This window comes from Mustela erminea, chromosome 11 (assembly GCF_009829155.1).
Source record: "Mustela erminea isolate mMusErm1 chromosome 11, mMusErm1.Pri, whole genome shotgun sequence".
Taxonomy (NCBI): Eukaryota; Metazoa; Chordata; class Mammalia; order Carnivora; family Mustelidae; genus Mustela; species Mustela erminea.
In genome coordinates this window covers 4,879,626-4,900,030 of record NC_045624.1, presented here as the reverse complement: position 1 = coordinate 4,900,030, position 20,405 = coordinate 4,879,626, and the positions used below count along the sequence as shown (strand labels likewise).

Genomic DNA, 20,405 nt, shown 5'->3' with positions numbered 1-20,405 from the left:
AAAAAAAAAAAGAAATGAAAATTGTCAAATCCCAATGAGAAGTGTTATAGGGAAAGCTTTATGAACGACGCAGCAATGGCACTGTGGCTTCTGGATGGCAAGGAAGTGAGAGCGCGGGAAACCCAGCCTGGCTGAGAGCTTAAGGCAGTTCAGGGAAATGCAGGGCATGGAATCCTGTATAGGTATATTTACGAAGTACCTCTTCATCCATTAAAAAAAAAAAAAAGGCAAACTCAGTGTTTTGTACCTTAAAAAGGGCAGAACAGTAATACATGGGAAACTATAAAGATAAAATAGTAACTTAAAATAATGTAAGATTCCATTTGTATAAAATTAAGTATTAATACATTGTAACACAATTGATTCCCAAAACGGGTTACCCTGAGAGCCCTGAGAGTCCCCATGGGTATGAATGGGTGCAGAGCTATCCTCTGCATTCCAAAGATGTTAATGGAAATTGCATACTTATTTGCAATAAAGATACACAGACGTTCACTTTTTGCTTCAGTTAGTTAGATCATCTCAATGCAGTGACCATCAGCTGACAGCCACATGTCACATATGAAATGCATTACTAGTACATGTCTTTGATTTCTGAATAAAAAGCAAGCAAATTATTACTTAAAATGGTTTAAGGGTGGGAGTCAAAACATGGGCTCCTCAGAAGTATAAACAACAAAATTAAAGTTTGTCTTTTAGAGTAAAAAGCTGCAAAACCTTGTTGAAATTAGTATCGTGGCTGGCACCGATCTGCTGCGGCTAGAACTGAAAACAAACAGTAAACGGGATTTGTGGTTTTTAGGGAGCACACTTACCAATCCTTCGACTGGGTTCTGCCTCTCAACTGGTTTGTTATCCTTTGTACAGTCTTCTTCAGAACAAAAGCTGCCTTCAGGTTTTTGGCTTAACACGGAAGATGATTTTTTATTTTTCAGCAGATGTTTCAGAAGTTCATTGCCCGACTCTCCCTTGGCAGCAGGGGCCCCAGCAGACTGGGGAGGACTCTGCCCTGAGCAGACGGGCCCGGCCGCCGCTCTCTCCTCGGCCTTCCTCCCCGTCTGCTCCCCCGGCTCAGGGCCGTCCTGGCCCAGGCACTGCTGCAGCGGCTGAACCGACTCTGGTGTGGTCTCCTCGGCGGCGGCAGGGGGTTCCACGGAGAGCTTCTCTGCCTCCGGGTTGGCACACGTCTGCGGATTTGGGGTTCCCTGCGGTAAGTCCCCGTGGGGCAGCTTGCTTTCCAACTCCACGCCCTGCTGGCCGGCCGCCGTGCCCGGAGTCGACGGGCGGCCGGGCTCGGCCGAGTCCGGGTCGGGCTGCGGCGGCGGCTCGCTGGGTGTGCTCACCGTGGGCGTGGAGGTAGTTTCTGAGACACTCGGGGTCGGTGGGGCCGTTATGTCGGAGTGGGGGGTGGACGGCGCCCTGGTGGATTCCACATCCTCGTCTTTCTTCTTCTTTCTTGTTCTTTTCTTTTTCCCTTTTTCTTCGGGGATTATGTCGGAATACAACTGGATGAGAGACTGGGCCGACCCCGGGTAACTCTGTCCATGGGTGGCGGCAGGGTCTTGGCCGCAAGGGAGACTGTTGTTAGCCACCGCAGGGGCCGTAGGGAGGGCAGGTGGGAACGGAGGCCGCACGGGGGACTGCGGGAAGCCGGCCCCGGGAAGCCCTCCGTGCACCTGCTTGACAGCATGGAAATTCGGGCTTCCGCCAGGTACTGAGGGTGAATCAGGAACGAAGGGGGCCGGTCCTACCTGCCTTCGCTCAGCGGTTTGCAGGAAAGTCTGAGCGGGAGGGGAGTTCATGGGCGCCGGCGGCACGCTCTGCGGCTGCGAGCCCGGCCCCATCGGCTGCTGGTGCTGTGGGGACTGCTGATGGGGCCTGGGAGGCGGGGGGAAGTCACAGGGCAGGTCGGAACCGAAGAACGGCATCTGGGAGCGCAGCGGGCCGTGAGGCTGCACCCCGCCCTGCTGCAGAGCCCTCTGCCTGTCTACTTCCTGCATGAGCTGGATTCGTTGTCTTTCCTGCTGTTCTCGCAAACGTTCCTTCCGTTCCCGTTCCTGGAAGCTTTCACTGAACGGGTTATTGTCATCAAACTCCACCCGCGGTGGCGGTCCACTCTGTGGATTCGCCCCGGGCGCCGGCCCCGGGGCCGGTGTGCAAGTTCGTATTGGTAACTGGGCGACAGGAGGCTGCATCCTTGCGGGATTAAGGGGCAGGTGGGCGGCAGCACTGGGAGGCTGCCACCCCGGCAAGCCAGGCATTCTAGCAGGGCTAGCGTGGCCCGAAATGACCGCTGCGTGCGGCAGCGGCTGTGGCACCATGGGGAAGCCGGGCTGGCTCAGCGCAGGCGGGGCAGCGCCCGGGACGAGCGGCGGCTGCGGCTGGACGCCCGGCAGCCCGGGAGGCGGGGCCATGGCGCACTGCTGCTGCTGCTGCTGCTGCTTGATGCGGTAGTCCTCGATCAGCTCCGCGTGCTCCTTCTGCTGCTTGCGGATCTGGAAGCACAGGAAGTCAGGCTTACTCGTGTATCTACACCGCAGGGTCAAATGCGCTCGCTGGCTGGCGCCTATGGTGGGGTTATGTATAAAGCGCATCTTGCAGAGGCAGAAGTATTTTATTTTGCTTAGGCAGTGGCCAAAATCACAAAAAAAACGATCAATATTACCTCAGAGTTTTTTTTTAGAAGTTACAATTTGAGTACGTGATCCTGCCCCGCATCAGAAAGGCTGCATGGGTGGAACTCTTCCAATTTAAGGGATCACATACTCAAATTGTAACTTCTAAAAAAAAAACCTGAGGTAATATTTTGAAAAGTTCCTAATCTGCTACTAATATAATGACTGACTTGTGTCCAATTAATACATTCCAAAAACCCTTATGCCATAACGATGTTCCAGATGCTATGGACCAGTCTCAATAAAGATGCAACCTGTGTCCTCCTAAGGGGGGACGTGATGCCTGGTGCTATCCAGGATGCCTATTACAGAGGGACACCGAGCCCAGCAGTTCTCGTGTTTTCAAGCTTATTTTCTTCAGTTTCTCAAACGGACTAGCATGTTCTCCACACATAATGGTTTTGCTGGGTCTCCAGCAGCTGTATAACTCTTTCTTCTTTCCTGACCAGGTGCCTGGCTGGAGCTGAAGAATTACCGTGGGACTGGGGAAGCAACAGGGAGTACACAGAAAGTACCCAGAACAGTATTAGGAATACAGAAAGGGGGTCATCCACACCTTTCCCCATGACATTTTAAAATATTTTTAATCATGTTATCAGTTGCCTATCTTAATGAGATTGCACTGGATTGGTGGCAACTATACACAGGCAATGTGTTCCATTTTCCAAGGACAGTATTAGCTTCTAAATAGGATTTGATCCATGGATACGCAAAAGCCAGGCTCTCATGATGAGGAAATTTGTAGAAAGACACCGGAGGCAATAAAAGTGCTGAAATTACTTTATAAGAAGTACCTATCATTAAAAGAACTTTATTTGCAACAAACATGGACCCACAGAGTAAATTTAGAAAGAAGAACTGTCTCATTCCAGAACTGTCCTAGTTTTAAACAACAGGGTTTATATTACAGTCACCTTACTGTTGGTACGTAATTGTGGTAGCTATCGCTTGGAGATGAGACACCTGAGCCAAAAAAACCCTACCCCAGTCATCAGTTAGAAGCCCACATGTCCCCACCACTGTGATCACTCAAGAGACTCTTGTGTAAAATGGTGACAATACCAGCTTCTTCAGAAAGTTGGAGAGAAGGTTAGGAAGACAACGTATGGAAATGTGTTCACCCGAGTGCTCGGTACGCTGGCAGCACTCCAAGTTCATTACGTCAGTCTACCCTGGATTCCTCCCTTTCTACTCTTAACACTTGGATCAGGGCGCCTGAATAGCTCAGTGGGTTAAGCTTCTACCTTCAGCTCAGGTCATGATCTCAGGGTCTTGGGATCGAGCCCCGCATCGGGCTCTCTGCTCAGCAGGGAGCCTGCTTTCCCCCCTTATCTCTCTACCTGCTGCTCTTGTGGTCTCTGTCAAATGAATAAATAAAATTAAAAAAATATATTTGGATTACTTCTCATTTTTCTTTAAAAAATTAAAATTGACAAAAGAAATACAGATTTTCTTGGGTGTACAATTCTATGAGCTTTATCACACATAGAGATTAGCGTAGGCATCACCCAGTCAAGATTCAGAAGAGTTCTTTCACCCCCAAAAATGTCATGTCACCCCTATAGAGTCAGACCCTCCTTCCAACCCTAAGCCCCAGCAATCACTGAACATTGTCCATCCTTGTCATTCTGCCACATCAAGAATGTTCTGTAAGTGGAATGTGTACCTAACCCTCTGAGGTTAGGTCCTTCCCTCGGCAAGAGGCTCCTGAGGTCCGTCCAGCTTTTCTTTTTCACTGCCATGTCCTACTTCAGTGCAGGAACACATCACAATGTGTTCAACTGCTCAGCACTGAAGGATACCTGCTATTCCCGGTTTTTGGAGACTGTGTGAGTTGAGCTGCTGTAAATACCTGTACACAGGTCTTTAGGCAAACCCAAGTTTTAATTCACTTGGGTAATCCCTACGAATGGGTCTTAAACCATTTTGAACACCACTCTTATTGTACTTTAAATAAAAATTTAAACTTTGCTTCTTTTTAAGTGTAACTGTTATTTCAGTATGAGCATTTTGGGAAGCATTTGGTTTATAATGGAAGGTAAAAGCAAAATGGTTTCATTTGGGGCACCTGGGCGGTTCAGAGGGTTAAGTGTCTGCCTTTGGGTCAGGTTGTGATCCTGGAATTAAGCCCAGCACCAAGCTCTCTGCTCAGTGGGGAGCCTGCTTCTCCCTTTCCCTCGGCCCTTCCCTACCACCCCACTTGTGCTCATGTACTCTCTCTCAAATAAATAAATAAAATCTAAAAAAAAGGGGGGGTTCATTTTTCAGGAATACATCTTTTACGTAAAATATACCTATGTATTTTAAGGCCGAAATATTGAGAAGAAATAATAAAAACATCCCAGATGAAAAAGAACACCCAGAATGCTTCAAATTACCTGTTCTAGCTGTTTCTGAACCATGCTTTGCTGTTCAGTAACATGCTTGAGCTGTTCTGCATCTTCTTCTGGAAATTCACGCCCCGCTTTCTTGGCAGTACGTTGTTTTGCTGAAAGGGCTTTCTTAGATTTTCTGTGTGCACCAATTTGTTCTTCAAGATATTTCTGCTGCATCTGAAGAAGCTGTTGGGTCTCCTGAAGCCATTCTTCATACTGCTTACGCTGTGAATCATCTAGGCAAAAAATGAAAAATTCATCTGTGTTAATTTCCTAAAAGATCTAACAATGTAGAAGTTACACAAATCCATTCTGTAAGGATATGCAGTTTCACCATGACCTTGTAATGGGTGTCATGAAAACATAATACTAAATATTAGACCATAATGTAACTATCAAATAGGAGACTTTGGAAAAGTATTTATTTGAGGAAACCAAAAATGCATATTCTTAGTACACGTTGTTAACTTCATACTTAGAAATACTGTAAATCCAATCTTTGAAAAACAGAAGACTTTTATCTAATGGAATGCTTTTCACTACTGAATTATGAAATTCTCTAACCCACATACCAGCCTATCTATTAAGTTATATGTGTATTGTATTGATTCGCCTTTACAGAATATATATATTTGGGTTTTTTTTTTTAAGACATTTTTTGAAATGTTTTGTTTTGAAGAACAAAGGTATATACTATTACCAATGCATGGATTAGGTATCATTTCCCATGCTAATTTTCCTGTTTATAAGGTTTTACCTATTTCTTAATAGTGAAAAAATATCCTAAGCTTTGAGGAAGGGAACATAAACTCTTAGAAGGGACCAACATGAAGTCTATGTTTTATAAAGGAAATCCATAAGTTAAAAACATTGTAACTTTTATGAATTTTGTAATTTATATTTCTATAAATAAGCAAAGGTATGGAATTATTATTAACCAGGTAAAATCTTTTCTATTTTTATGACTGTCATAAATATCTCCCCAAATAGTTGTATCTCTTCATTTTGTACCAATATTCTTTCTTTATTCTTTAAGGGCACTTTACGTCACTGATGCCAAAACCCAAAAACAAAAAAAACAAAAACAAAAAACAACAACAAAAAAAGTATCTTATGGTAGTAAAATTCAAGATATACCTTTTTGACTCACTATAAGACAAAGAAATGAATAAATACAATTCCAAGAAGGACATTAGCTGAAAAATTACATCAATGATAACAGAATATCGTCATTACAGTAAGAATCCAACCAATGCCAATGGGCACAATAAAGCCAGAAAAAGCCAGTTGGTTATAGTAGTACACTTTTTAATGCAAATATGTGCTCAAATTATAATTATGATTAAATACAGGGGTTAATTTCAAAAGGTTAGACTTTGGGTTTGTTCCTAAACCCAGAAGTTCCAGTACATGTATGAACTTGAAATCTATTCTACTAAATTTGAAGGGCATTTTTCAAGAACAGGCTTTTTCACAAGATTTCAGAAGTTCTGCTTCTGGTAGAATGAGACCTACCGCAAGGAAAGCCTTTCTGGTTTCTGGAACCAGGAGAGCAGAGGTGAGCAAAATGAAAAATAATGGTGAAAAAAAAGTTAGCTAAACAGTCTGAAGATTTCAGAAAGGTTCAGTTTGGGGAGAACTGTAAACACTATCCTGAACCACCTTGGGACCCCTGAAGGTAACCAGAAAGGACTCTGGCGTCCTGCAGCCCTGGCCTGCACACCGTGCTGCTAACCCGACTTATTTCTAAGCACATTCCCTTCGTTGTTCCCATATAGTGTCCTCGTCACGGAGGCAGACAGTCATTAGAACAAGAAGTGGTTTAATTCTACAGGTTGTAAAGTGCCCAATCTGTATATAAAAACAGCAACAATATTGAAGAGAATGGGGAAGACCGTTTTTCTGTATTAAAATATTGATCTCTAACTAGAGTTCTTCATGCACACAGAAAAAGAGCAATGAAATACATGCCTTCAGGAACAGACGTCTAACAGGGCAGTGAGGTTCCATAAAAGATGAGGGCACTTCGACTTCAAATAACACATCTACACTAACTCCATTTTTTTTTTTTAAGAAGAACACAAATATAGCGCAAACAAGCAATCCCCAGAGAACACATAACTTATTAGATTTATACTTACTGACAAAGCCTGGACCAAAATTTGGAGGATTAGGCCTAGAAATCTGATGTGTTATACTGCCATCCTAAAATAAGTAAAATTTACAAATAGGTTTATTCCACATTTCAGTTAAAGGGGGAAAAAACTTAAAAAAAAAAAGAAATAGAAAAAAAGAAAGAAAAAGAAATGGAAGGAAAAACCCCCTTAATTTCCTAAGACATCTTTAAAGCTTTGAACTTTCAAAAAAGTAGAACGAACGTTGTAGTGACAAACTAATTTCTGAAAATTTAAAGCTATCTCTGAACTGTTTTATTTTCCAGACTTTAGTTGAAAAACAAGTATGTTTGAGGCAAGGGATTACTCATCAGAAATATGATATTAGGGCAAGTCAAATATCATTAGTACTTAGCTAGAGACCCACATAAAATTCCACTTTTTGATGAAATCTACCTGGCTTTTTCTGTAATTAAGATATAAATATGGGTTCCAAATTTACTAAATTCACTCTATAACACAGTTACTTACAAACAAGAAGTACTGTCCCTAACATGCACAAATAATAAAATAAATATACAATTATTTAAAATATTAGTCTTATTTTCTAATTAAGTATCTTATTTCTTCCAGGGAGACTGAATAAATAGTTATTAACCTAACAATTCCCTGGCAATACTCTGATAAATAAAATTAACTCTGAAAATAACATTTATTGTTACAAGTTCTGTTAGACATGAGCTGCACAGCAGGTAACAATTCTGAACATTACTAGCAGCCAGAACACTTCATGAAATCCTTATAATAGTGCAAAGCAGGTGGTTAACATTTGACAGATCAGAAAACGGGTTAAAGAACTTGCCCAATGTTGCACAGTAAATTCATAGTGGAACTGAGATTTTTTTTTTTAAACTCCGCTATGAAGTCTATGCTTTCTCCACTGTTATCAGATGGTGCCTCTCTCTTCTTTTAATAATGAAAAGAATATAATTATCAGCATAGTAAATGTAAGGCACAACTGTCACAGCAAAAAAGAAAATTTCAAAAGACATATAGTAAGTAGCTTTCTCCTTTTTTTTTTTTCTAGGCAGGTAACTTGGAAAAAAAAAGCACCTTATGAAATGAACAGTTCTACTTTTCTGGACATTGCTTGACACTAAACATTTAAATATTACACTTAAAAATCTGATTATTATGAATGGAAAATATCTTTAAAAACTAAGTTATCCCAAGGACTAAAGAGCAGAACAGGACTACCGACAGCCAAGGAGAATGACCTGAGTCTGTATTTCGCAGTTCCACGTGTCATGGATTAATCCCAAAATGTAGGACATGAAAATGTTCTTGCAGAGTTGAAAGTAAATAAAAGCAAAACCCAAAACCTGAAGCGTTTGGTTTTCCTCCAAGTAACTTTCTAACTCATAAACAGAGAGGTCCTTTTCGGAAACTCTATTTTTTCACCTCAGTGTGGTTTTCCTTTAGAAAGTAGGAAAATGTCTTTATTTCTGCTGAGCCGAAAATGTACTCTGACAATGTTTTAAGGTTTCTACTGTTTTCTAAAAGTGGACTCACTCTAAAGAGTAGGGTTTGGTGAGAAACCCAGGGAAGTGTCCCCTCTCGGGTGACGAGTGACAAGCAGCAGTACCTGGGAGATTGCCGGGGGCAGGAGACGCTGACCTTCACCGCTCTGCGAGCCCGCCACCGACTGGCCCATAAAGGGGAACCTGTGAAAAGGAAGTTCTAAGCATCAAAATGACACGCATTTAGAGTGAAAACTATTGTAAGTGCTTAACGATCTCCTCTTCCAGGGGAGAGTGAGCAGTGGCATCAAAGCCACTTAGGACAGCCCCACATCGTGGTTGTGTGCCCCCCTCGGGTCCTTCCCCTGCAGCTCAGAAGTGTGGACTCCCTCTCCCCGCATCCATGGTGACAGGAGATTCAGAGGTTACTTAACTTCCCCAAGGACCAAGGAGCTGGGACAGGAAGCCAGCTAGGCTGTTCCTGGGGTTTCCCACTCGATTACAGGACCTACTACGCCTTAAAATACAATTAATTCAAGTCTTCATTTACTACATACATTCTTAGAAAATTATTTCTTGTCCCAATTTTTACTGGCAGGGGGTGGGGGAATGGACAAAATGGGTGAAGGTGATGAAGAGATACAATCTTCCAGCTGCCAAACAGGAATGAGTAAGCAACAGGGAGGGGAGAGCGTAAAGCACAGAGAACACAGTCACTCACACCGTAACAGTGCTGGACGGTGACAGACGGACACCAGACTTAGTGTGGCGGTGATTTCATGATGTAGAGAAATACCCAATTACTATGGCTGTACACCAAAAACTATATATACTAAGTCAATTATTCTTATAAGAATATAATTAGTAGCTTACTTTGTATTTCAAAACAAAAAATGTATCTCAACTTAAAAGTTCTATACATTTTTGTGCATTTCTGTATCTCATGTTAAGGCAAATCAAAAATTAGTCACTAACCAAGAACAAGGCTATATGGTTAAAAATGTCTGCTGGAGGCGCCTGCGGGGCTCGGCCCCTTAATCGTCTGACTCTTGATTTTGGCCCAGGTCATGACCTCACGGTCATGAGGTAAGAGCCCAGCGCGGCACCTGGAGCCTGCGAATGATGCTCTTCTCCGCTCCCTCTGCCCCACGCACCCCCGGAAGCACACGCCCTTTCTCTCTCTCAAGAAATAAATAAAAATGTTTGGCAAAATGTGACTTACTCTAATTAGAGCTATAAAAACTTCATAGAAACATTACTGCTTTAATGAAAACACTTCCTCCAATTACCAAATGCTTTGATATAACAAGCATAATTTCCAAATTAAATATCAAATATTACATATTAATACTTGGGTACTGTTACCGTTTAGAACATATGGTTTTTAATTTTTTACTCAGTTTTTCCTTTTTTTAAATTTATGTATCAACCTCCTGTTCCCACAACAGCCCTGATCTGGAATGATCTCTGGATCCCAATGCCACTCACTATCATGCTCAGTCACCACAGCACCCAGCTTGAGGGAGGGACTATCTCCTCTTCTTCAAAGCACTTAGCAGAAAAGTGAACAATATTCTATAAATTAACTAACGTACCAATGTGTCTCTCCCTGGTAGAGGTGCCCATGCTGAAAGACCAGGGGTCTGATTCTGAGGCTCCTATTTTTTTTTTTTTAACTTGAGGTCCCTACTTTAAACTAAGTGCTGAAATGAAATGAACTTTTCCTTCTATTTTCACTACAGCAGCAAACTACACTATTATTAGCAGTGCCATGACTTTATCACCAGTAGAATTCGCACTCCTTTCATAACAAAAGTTGCTACACGTACCTAATTTGGTCACTTAGGTTCATCATTACATACTATGAAATAATGGTAGTTATTAGACCTATTGCTAAATGTGTTAATGCATTACGAAGCACACACACCGTAATTTTAAATAACTGTATTTTGAATATAATTGATTCCTTATAATACTACATTTTTTGGTTTTGCATATCAAATATTGAGAAGTAATTCAAAGGCTTCACTAGAACGTCAATAATGTTCATGACAAAAAAGTTTAAAAACCCCTGTGATAGAGGAAATATGCTAATAGATGCTGTGTAAGAATGAAAAGCATGAGAAACTACTTTTGCTTTGATCTCAACAGTGTTCCTTGACCACTTCCAAATATTTCAACAACTGGAAAGAACTATACCTTTAAGGATTCCCCGTTTACCTGAAATAACATGTTTATCTCAAATTCATGTAGGTTTTGTATTCAGTTCCATAATCATCCATAATTCTTTTTGTGACAAACAGTTCTTCAACAAGGTAATTAGGCTACACTGAGGCCCCATGTCTACTCTACTGACAGAGATTCTCAATTGCAACATACTTCAGAATAATTCTTGGTGCTCATCAAAAATATGGATACACCAGCACCATTTCCAGACATTCTGATTCAAGAACCTGACTTTAAAAAAAAAAAAAACACGTAATTCTGACGGCAGTCCATAATCAGAACTTGAGAAAGACTGTCCAGCAGTTACCTAATACACCTTCAGTGGGGGAAGTACTCTAATTTCAGAAATCCAGAGTCTACCAACTCTTATAGTCCTATTTAATGCATAATTTCCACTTTTCTGCTAACAGTGAAAAGATAAGTTCTCCAACTGCTAACTTTCAACCATCCTCTTGACTTTTTCTTTCTTGATTCAAATTCATTTTGGGGACATTTTATTTTAAAGATTTTTTTTTTTTTTAAAGATTTTTTTTTTTTTTTTTAAGATTTTTATTTATTTGTCAGAGAGAGCGAGCACAGGCAGACAGAATGGCAGGCAGAGGCAGAGGGAGAAGCAGGCTCCCTGCCGAGCAAGGAGCCCGATGTGGGACTTGATCCCAGGACGCTGGGATCATGACCTGAGCTGAAGGCAGCCGCTTAACCAACTGAGCCACCCAGGCGTCCCAAGGGACATTTTATTTTAGAAATGAATTCACAGTTGTCTTATACACTGAGGATCTTTACTGAAATGTCCCACTTTTTTCTCTGCATTGTTCCTTTGATGGAAAAAAAAATGTTCACAGGCTTAAGCAAGCTATCTTCCTTTCTCAACAGAACAGTTCGATTTCTATTTTCCTGTTTCATTGTCTCATCTTCCTCCATCGGGGATGAAGAGCTCTGTCCCGGGCAGCCTTCAGTTAGATTGTTCTAAAGGTACTTACAAGAACACACTTAAATGCCTGGATTAATCAAGTCAACCGTTTGACCTTTCCCTATTGTTTTTATTATGTTAACCTAAACTAAATCCTTACATTCCTAAAACATTTTACATTTGACCATATCCAGCCGACATCACAATCAATTTAAGTATTTATTTTCATTCCTGGGCTACAGGTTTTTGAGTTACTATATGCTTTTTCTAAGACCTAGTAATAATTCATGTACTTCTTGATGCACAGTAAAAACGAGAAACATCTTTACCTACCTGTTCATAACCATTGGTGGCATGCCCATATTGTTTTGTGCCATTACTTTATTTATGCCTTTAAGGGCCACCATTTTGGCTTTCATTATTGGGTCTGTAATTGCATCAAAATCTAAAGAAGAAATATTTTAAAGTTATTTATTTCATAGTACTTGGTTCAAGTAACACTAAGAGGTAATGTAACTATCACAAACATCATGTAATTTACACACTCTTATTCCTTATTACAATAATCACTGTTACAGGTTTCTGTACTGGGTGAGGAATTACAAGAGAGTAAAAACCTCATCCTGAATCTGACCTCATCTCAATAATCTCTATTTGCATAATGCTTGCCCACCTCAGTCGTGCGAAAATCAGAGCAAGAAGCTTGCCACATTTAAGGAAGATGGCAGCCATGACCTAAAGCAATGCAATTCCTTTTTGTCCAAATGCAACATCATGAACAAGAAACTGCAGTTATTTCCAATACTACGGAATTCCACAAAGCCTAGTTATTGTTTTTTAAAAGAAGAATGTATCTATTTCTTGAGGGCATACCTTTGCAATAAAGATAGGTTACTGGGAAAAAAAGACCTCTTTGCATATAGATGAAAAAGAAATGCCCCCCCCCATGATAAAAACGGTAATGCCTATAGAACAGAATGTCAGTTTTACTGTTTAGAAGGAAGCGTTCCTTTGACATGTGAACTCTGACTGCAGAGTCTTACTGCTGGAGGAACTCTGGTATTTGCACTGCTATTTTACAGTTTTTGTTTTTGTTTTCCAAATTAATGGTATTGGAAATAAGTGAAAAAGCTTTATGTGAAAAACTTTGCCAAGTATTTATTGTACACCAAAGACAGCAAGAAGTCTATTTCTATCATAATTTCTTTAAATTCATCTTTCATTGACTCTGAAAAGACATGGTAATAATGGTTAGAGGGAACTAAAGGAGACGAGCCTAATTTCTGTTAAACAACAGTGTAAGTAATAAAAGTGAGAAGTTCTGAAACTCAAGAGCTTTGAATCTCTTGATCCCTGGGAGGAATCTAAAACTTTTAACTGCTTTCATCTTAAAGCTGAATAAGGAACAAAAATATGACCCTCATTGCTCTGGTCCACATGTAATTTTAATACCGAAATCTTGGAAGCTTACTGCACGCCACCCTAATGCCCACAGACAGCAATTACTGAAGTCCAAGGAATTCCTACCGATATTAGGGAAGAATGGCTCGGACCGCTGACGAATCATGGCTTGCATCTGTCTCTGCTGCTGCTGTTCTTGTCTCTCTTGATCCAGAAGATCCTGTAGAAGCAGAGGCTGTTCCTCTAGAAGGAGGGGCCTCTCTCTATTCTGCTGGGCTAATGTTTGAGGGACCATTAGCTGCTGGGGTCCAGACATGCCACTGGTACCAGACTGATTTGTTAGAGGCACAGTTTGATTTGTAGGTTTTCCGGTCCCAAAACCATGATTAACTGCTGACTGAGCCTGAATGAATCCTGGATTTACCTGCACACCCTGAGGAAAAGTATGGTTTACTCTAGAGACGACCGCCACATTAGAATTCACGGTACCATCCAAAACGTGACCAGGTGGTGTCATCAAAGGAGGCGGCAAACTCGACACATGATTGGACGGTGACGACACATGACTGGCTGGCAAAGTTGGTGGTGGAGACCCCAATGGCCTAATGTCTGCATTATCGGATTTTTCATTAGCAAGTAAACTTGAGAGAACTGGAGTTGATCCAGTTATGCTGCAGGAGTTGATTCCGTCCTCAGCGGGCAGCTGAGTGGAGCCACGAACACCACTTGTGTTGGAAGCAGCAGTTTCTCGATTAGCTCTTTTCTCAAGTAGGTCTGTGTCACAGGACTGCAAGGAAGCCTTCTCTCCATCATGTATGTCTGTGTGAGCAGAAACCTGTGAGCAGGGAGTGTCAACATTATCCTTACTCTCAGCACTTTTCTCACTTTCACATTTGGTTTCCCCTTTAGAATTTGGAGACAGTACTTCTGTTTTTATCTCACTGGTACTTGTGGATTTTTTCCATGGAGAATGTTTATCAGGAGGAACCACAGTTTTGTCTTCTTGCTCCTTTTTTTTTGGTTCAATAGATACACACTGATTATCTATCTTATCATCAATCGGAACATTTAGGTCTAGTTCCTCATTAAACATGCTTTTCTTATCTCCTAGGTCAAGTTCGGGATCTGTATATGCAATGAGATCAAATTCTCCTGACTTTAAAAGGTCATCCAGGTTGGGATCATTAGTTTCCAAATTACCTAAAGTATCCAATTCATCTCCCTTGCCATCTTCTGTATCTAGATTTAAATTTTCAAGATCTTCATCATCTAAGTCTTTGACTTCAACCCCTTCAAGATCTTTAACATCTAGTTCCTTTACAGATGGGTCATCAGAATCAAGTTTTTCTTCAAGACTATCAGAAGATTGGGTGGTTATCTGTAAATTATCAGACGTTGTTTCCGCTGGTGTAGATGTTGACAAAGAGGCCTCTGAAAATTCTCCATCTAAGGGATGACTTAGAGACCTCATGACCATGGAAGATGGATGGGCAGGATGACCTTGGTCTTGCTGAGATGGTGGCACTTGTTCCAAATTTGGATGCAAAGGCAGCTGAGTTGGTAGACCCTGAGAAGGTTGTCTCAAGGGCTCTGTGTGTCTAGGGCCTGGAAAGTCGGGCCGGGGAATGAAGTTTCCATGTCTTGGATGAGAAGGTACCTCTATGACATTGCCGGGAGAAGCAGTGTAGGGCAGCCGTGGCCTTCCATCAGGGGCCCTATGCCTCAGTTCAATAAATGCTTGGCCCAGTATGTTATGCTGCTGAACCGGCAGACTCTGTGGTGGAAAATGCTGAGGAAGGCCAACGGGATTATTCATCTGTGCGTTATTTAAAGGCCTTGGCATATCTACAGATATCGATCTTCTCAGCTGTGGAGGAACCCCGGATCCTTGTATTTGTTGAGGAGGTACAAGGAAGCGTTCTTGACTTGACAGGGTACCATGACTACCTCCTGGAAATCCAAATCTAAAAAAAAAAAAGCAAATTGTTAATATTAAGAATCATGCTGAATTTAGAGTTAGGTTGAAAAAGGAACGGCTTTAGATTAAACTCATATACAAAATTAATGTTGCCAATGGGCGCCTGGGTGGCTCAGTGGGTTAAGCCGCTGCCTTCGGCTCAGGTCATGATCTCAGGGTCCTGGGATCGAGTCCCGCATCGGGTTCTCTGCTCCGCGGGGAGCCTGCTTCCTCCTCTCTCTCTCTGCCTGCCTCTCTGCCTACTTGTGATCTCTCTGTGTCTAATGAATAAATAAAATCTTTAAAAAAAAAAAAAATTAATGTTGCCAAATACAACGACTTAGCAAATCAAAATTATCACATTAGAAAGCACTTACAAAGTATCTATACACAAGTAATTTTTGCTAAGTACCCTACAATGCTCACCACATCTGAGCTCGAAAGGCAAATAATCTAAGACAACATAAACTGACAGTAAGCAGATGCAACCAAATGTTCAGAAATAAGCGTAATACTACTAGAGTAAGAGTCCCTTTTTTCCTTATTTAAGGAGGTTATAAGGAAAGGCTGATATGGGGTGGAGGGAAGCCTGAAGAAAGCAGGTGGTCTAACAAATTATACTGGAGAGACTTTTTTTTTTTTAAGATTTTGTTTATTTATCAACAGGGAGAGACATAGTGAGAGAGGGAACACAAGCAGGGGGAGTGTGAGAGGGAGAAGCAAGCTTCCTGCTGAGCAGGCAGCCCGATGCAGGGCTCAATCCCAGGAACCTGGGATCATGACCTGAGCTGAAGGCAGATGCCTAATGCCTGAGCCACCAAGGGGCCCCATACTGGAGAGACTTCTAGGCCTCTGTCCTTGAGAAGACAAAGGCATGGGTATGATGACCAAAAAGACTGATCTATTTGCTTAAAAGGGATGATGACAGGAGGCAGTAAGAGATATAGAAGGCTAGGCATCACCTGTAAAAACTTAGTAGATGAATAAATTATAGGACTCTTTTTATTATTTATACTATACCTCATTCTAAAAAAAATTAAAGGCAATTTTTAAGTAAATATAAAAGAGAACAACAGGCATAAATAGTAACTGAGGAAGAAAAAAGGAAAATCAGGCTAAGACTATCATGGAGATAGGTATTAGGACTGAAAAAACATCCATGACCAAACCAAAGCACGATCTACAGAAGTCTCTACAGCACCGCGTCCAGGACGGACCCTCGTACCTGCCCCTCCACTCACGCAAAGAAACGATGCTGTTCCCTGTACAACCCTCTCTCACCAAGAAAAGCTCCTAGAGGAAAACAGCTCATCAATCTGGAAATCTCCACAGTTATTTACAAAGTACATTAAAATGGAAAATTTGTGACAAGGACAATGTTCACTCATCACAATCCAGAAAGTTTCACCGAACTAAAGAGGCAGCTCCACGCTACAGATCAGATGGACTGATGAGCTGCTTGCCTGTGGCTACAATGTAACCCTAACAGTCGATACTTAATAACTGAGGGAGGGTTTTAAGAGTGTACAGAGTTCTCCAGAGGCTAAAAAAAGAAAACTCCATGACCTCTCATTAGTGGAAAATAACACTGATTATATCTCAAAGGAATCAAAAAGTAAAAAGTATTAACAGCGTCTCAGCAGTAACTTCACTTTTCTATTCCCTTCTAGCAGTTTAAATGTGGCATGAAATTAAAAGCATTACCTGAATCCATGAGGCCTCATCCCCATACTGGCAACGTCAGGAGGATAGGGGCCACGTGGATCTTTTGGGAAAACTGCGTATCTGGGTCCTAGAGGAGGGACAACGGGTGACGTGATGTTCCCGGGATAGGGGGGTGGAGGCCGGCTGAAAGCCTGGCTGACGCTCTCGGGCTGCCAGCGCGGCAAGGGCGCCGAGTGAGGCACCGCTGCGGGGTCCTGTGACCCCTTCTCCTGTCGGCCTGCCATCTTCTTCTGCTGCTGCTGCTGGAGGATGATCTCCCGTAACTTCTGCCGCTGGAGGGAAAGAAACGACAGTCACGGGGACGTCTGACAATGAACGGATGGCTTATTAAGTCCAAATACTTCTCAATATGTTACTGTGGTGATGCTTAAAATATCTCAGTGTTCACAACTTGGATAAAACACCAGATGTACTTAACTATTCAACAGGTTATAAGAACAAAGTAATAATTTGGGTCCTTTTCCCCACCACACAAGAATCATAAAATTGAATATTTTCATATTTAATAATTCCCATACAAATTCATGAAGATCAAAAATAAGATGCAGAATATATCAAATTCAACTGCATTAATTTTACCAATTTCATTTTTCTTTTGTAGTACGACAAACTCTACAAAGATAAACTTTAACATCTGTGTAGAAATTAGTTTGTGAAATGAACAGCTTTCTCAAATAATACACTTAGAACACCTATGAAGACAGGATGCGTTTTTACCTGTCTCAATTTCTCTGTCTCTGCTTGTGACATATTTACGGTATTCTGTGTATCAGTGACTCCTGAAGTGGGTACAGGTCCAGGAAGATGGGAGACACCGGAAAACTGCTGGCTTTGAGAAGTCATCGGAGAGTGTGAAGGCGCGCTGAAGCTCCCCTCCGAGCCAGGCCTTGACTGATCAACAGTATCGTGTGTGACTTGACTTGTTCCAAAAGAGTCAGACTGAGATCTCGGAGTCATTGGAGGCTGATCATAGGGGTCGCGAGTAGCAGATGGGGAGACTCGGCTAAACGTGTCTGAAATACCAGGTCCAGGTGGCCTAGGCGTTTGGGAACATGCATCAGGTGGCCTTATCAATGGGCCAGACAAAGCTGCTCCTCGATTCTGTGCTGCTTGCAGGAAAGGATCCTGATTTGGCATGAGGACTGGTCTTGTCATCGAGGACCTAGTAAAACCCTCCGAAATCCTTGGCCTTGGTGTTGCTGGTGGCTGAGAGTAAGGAACAGAAATCCCAGGTCTTGGTGTTCCAGGGGCATGGGCATATGGATCCGCATGCCTCTGATTAGCGGCAGATGTAACAAACAAGTCCGCCTGTGTAGACGGCCTAGGGGTTGGTGGCTGCTGACTATAAGGGTCAATCGTGGTGGGCCTGGGGGTTCCAGGAGGTTGAGAGTAAGGGTCTGGATTGGAGCGAGATGTTCCTGAGGGTTGGGAATAAGAATCTACAACAGGTCGTGGAGTTCCTGGGGGTTGGGAATATGGGTCCTGAGATGTTGGCCTTGATATGGTTCCAGGCTGGGAAAAAGCCCTTGAAGGATGAGCAAAAGATTCATTCATCGCCGGATGTGGGGTTAGGGGAGGCTGACTATATGGGTCACTTGACTGGTTATGAGGAAAGTTATCTACAGGTCTTGGTGTTAAAGCAGGCCTTTCATAAGGATCAACAGACAATCGCCTTGGTGGCTGTGACACGGGTCCATAGGGATCCTGGGCAGATGGAGGGGGCTGCAGTGGAGTCTTAAAAGGTCCAGGACCCCCATCAAGAGGGGCAGGTGTCAACAAGGGTCGTGCGTATGGGTCAGCTATCCGCTGTCTTTGAAATACATCTGTCCTCGGAGGTGGTTTAGTAAAGTGATCATTGGTTCCAGCTGCGAGAGGACCTTTTGCAGTTTGTTCGGAAACTACGGGGGATCGGGGAAGGCCCAAGGGTTTGGGAAACTGATCCGTCATCATGGGTCTGGGTGTGTCTGGAGGCTTTGCATAGGGGTCACTACTCGTTGTGGAGGAAGAACATACATCTCTGACTGGGGACGGCCTATTTGCTGTTGTTTCACTCATCTGAGGAGGCCTAGAGACTGAAGGCAGAGGGGCACAGCTGTCCGCCAGCGTAGCAGAGTTTCTTCTGGAAAAACTATGGCCCCCAGGAGGTGGTCTTGGGGTACCAACCATTTTCGCGTAAGGATCCATTGGAGATGGCGGTCGGGAGTGAGAGGCTCCCGGCGAGAACACCTGCGGGGAGGCCGGCTGACAGGCCTGAGGCTGCGGCAGGCCCTCCTGCAGGGGCACACGGGCCGGGGTGGCCGCCGGAGGAGGGGCCTGTGGTTTTACAAACACGTCGTCCGAAGGCGCAGAGGTGGGGGTGCCCGGGAGCTGCTTCGCAAACAGGTCTTTATGGAACGAATGCGCGGGAGACACACTTCCGTTGCCAGGCTGCGGGGTCAGGGGGCTCTGCATCCCACTGCTGGGTGTGTCCGAGCCAGAAGGGGCCAGGAGGGGCTGTGCCCCGAGCTGCTGCTGCTGCTGCTGCTGCTGCTCGTTCTTGACCTGCTCGAGCTTCTGCGTGGCTTCGATCTTGGCCTGCTGCTTGCTCTTCTGGCGCATTTGCTGTAGGGCAGGAGAGAGAAAGCGACCGCGGGGTTGAGAAAAAGAACGTAATGGTCACGGGAGGAAAAAAGCGATAGAAAATTCATTTGTTTGATGCCATCCATCACCAGACGGGGCCCGTATCAGATCACAAACTCCCAAAGAGGAGCCGTGATCATGCATCGCATCCCGCTCGCGCGCGCGGGCCACAGCACATGGTCCACGAGGTTTCCGTGACCTCCCAACGTCCACTTACTGAAGAAGGGCAGCCTACTTTCATCTCATTTTCTTACTCTAATAAGAACTATCTCCTGAAATAATGGCATGAGCTGCTGTCCTCTCCAACAGTAAAAATGCAATTTAGAAGCAAATGATTAAAAACAAAAACACACACCTGTCTAAATTTCCATTCCTGTTCATGCTCTGATTCTCGCTGCTTCAATGGGTCTTTAAAGAGGTCCGAGTCGACGCGAGAACCGGGATCGATGCTGTCCTGCTGCTGCTGCCTCTTCAGCGGGTCATTTGACATCTGCACTTTATTAATGCGTAAAGCAGCTCTGTTGTCTCGGGCTTTTTGCTTTGGAAAAAGAAGAAGGAAGTTATATTCCAACAAATGGAACATGTTTCACGGAACAAAGTAAAACTATGATAAACTTTATACAATGAAGTTGGGTAAAGAGTTGAAAAGAGCCTCCAGGCTCTCGTGTGAAGCCTCTGGACATGGCCCCGTCTCCCCCCATGTTTAACCCACATCACCTCAGTGAAGGATGGGTTTCTATCGCCCTGTCTGCACAAGGCTAGAGAACCCAGTAATCTGTTATTTTCAATTCTAGTCTTCAAGGACCCTTCAAAAATGGAAAAATTAACCTCCCCGCCAATTGAGAGTAAAGAAAAATATCTAATCAATCCTCTAAAATCTAAA

At 43.1% G+C, this 20,405-nt stretch overlaps 1 protein-coding gene across 19 annotated transcripts in view; it reads right to left on the bottom strand.

The window, feature by feature from the left end:
* The window catches only part of KMT2C (lysine methyltransferase 2C), a 270,498-nt gene that overhangs the window by 26,180 nt on the left and 223,913 nt on the right, over window positions 1-20,405 (bottom strand). For all 19 annotated transcript variants that reach the window (XR_004276659.1, XM_032303952.1, XM_032303959.1 and 16 more), the window contains 9 exons: window positions 19,878-20,060; window positions 17,621-19,504; window positions 16,883-17,175; window positions 13,348-15,185; window positions 12,154-12,265; window positions 8,810-8,888; window positions 7,192-7,255; window positions 5,054-5,286; window positions 816-2,495 (listed from right to left, as the gene is read on the bottom strand). Coding sequence is in view for 18 of the 19 variants with exons in the window: in XM_032303952.1 (XP_032159843.1) it covers window positions 816-2,495; window positions 5,054-5,286; window positions 7,192-7,255; window positions 8,810-8,888; window positions 12,154-12,265; window positions 13,348-15,185; window positions 16,883-17,175; window positions 17,621-19,504; window positions 19,878-20,060 (6,366 nt within the window). In the remaining variant the exon portion in view is untranslated. The remainder of the gene's footprint in view (window positions 1-815; window positions 2,496-5,053; window positions 5,287-7,191; window positions 7,256-8,809; window positions 8,889-12,153; window positions 12,266-13,347; window positions 15,186-16,882; window positions 17,176-17,620; window positions 19,505-19,877; window positions 20,061-20,405) is intronic.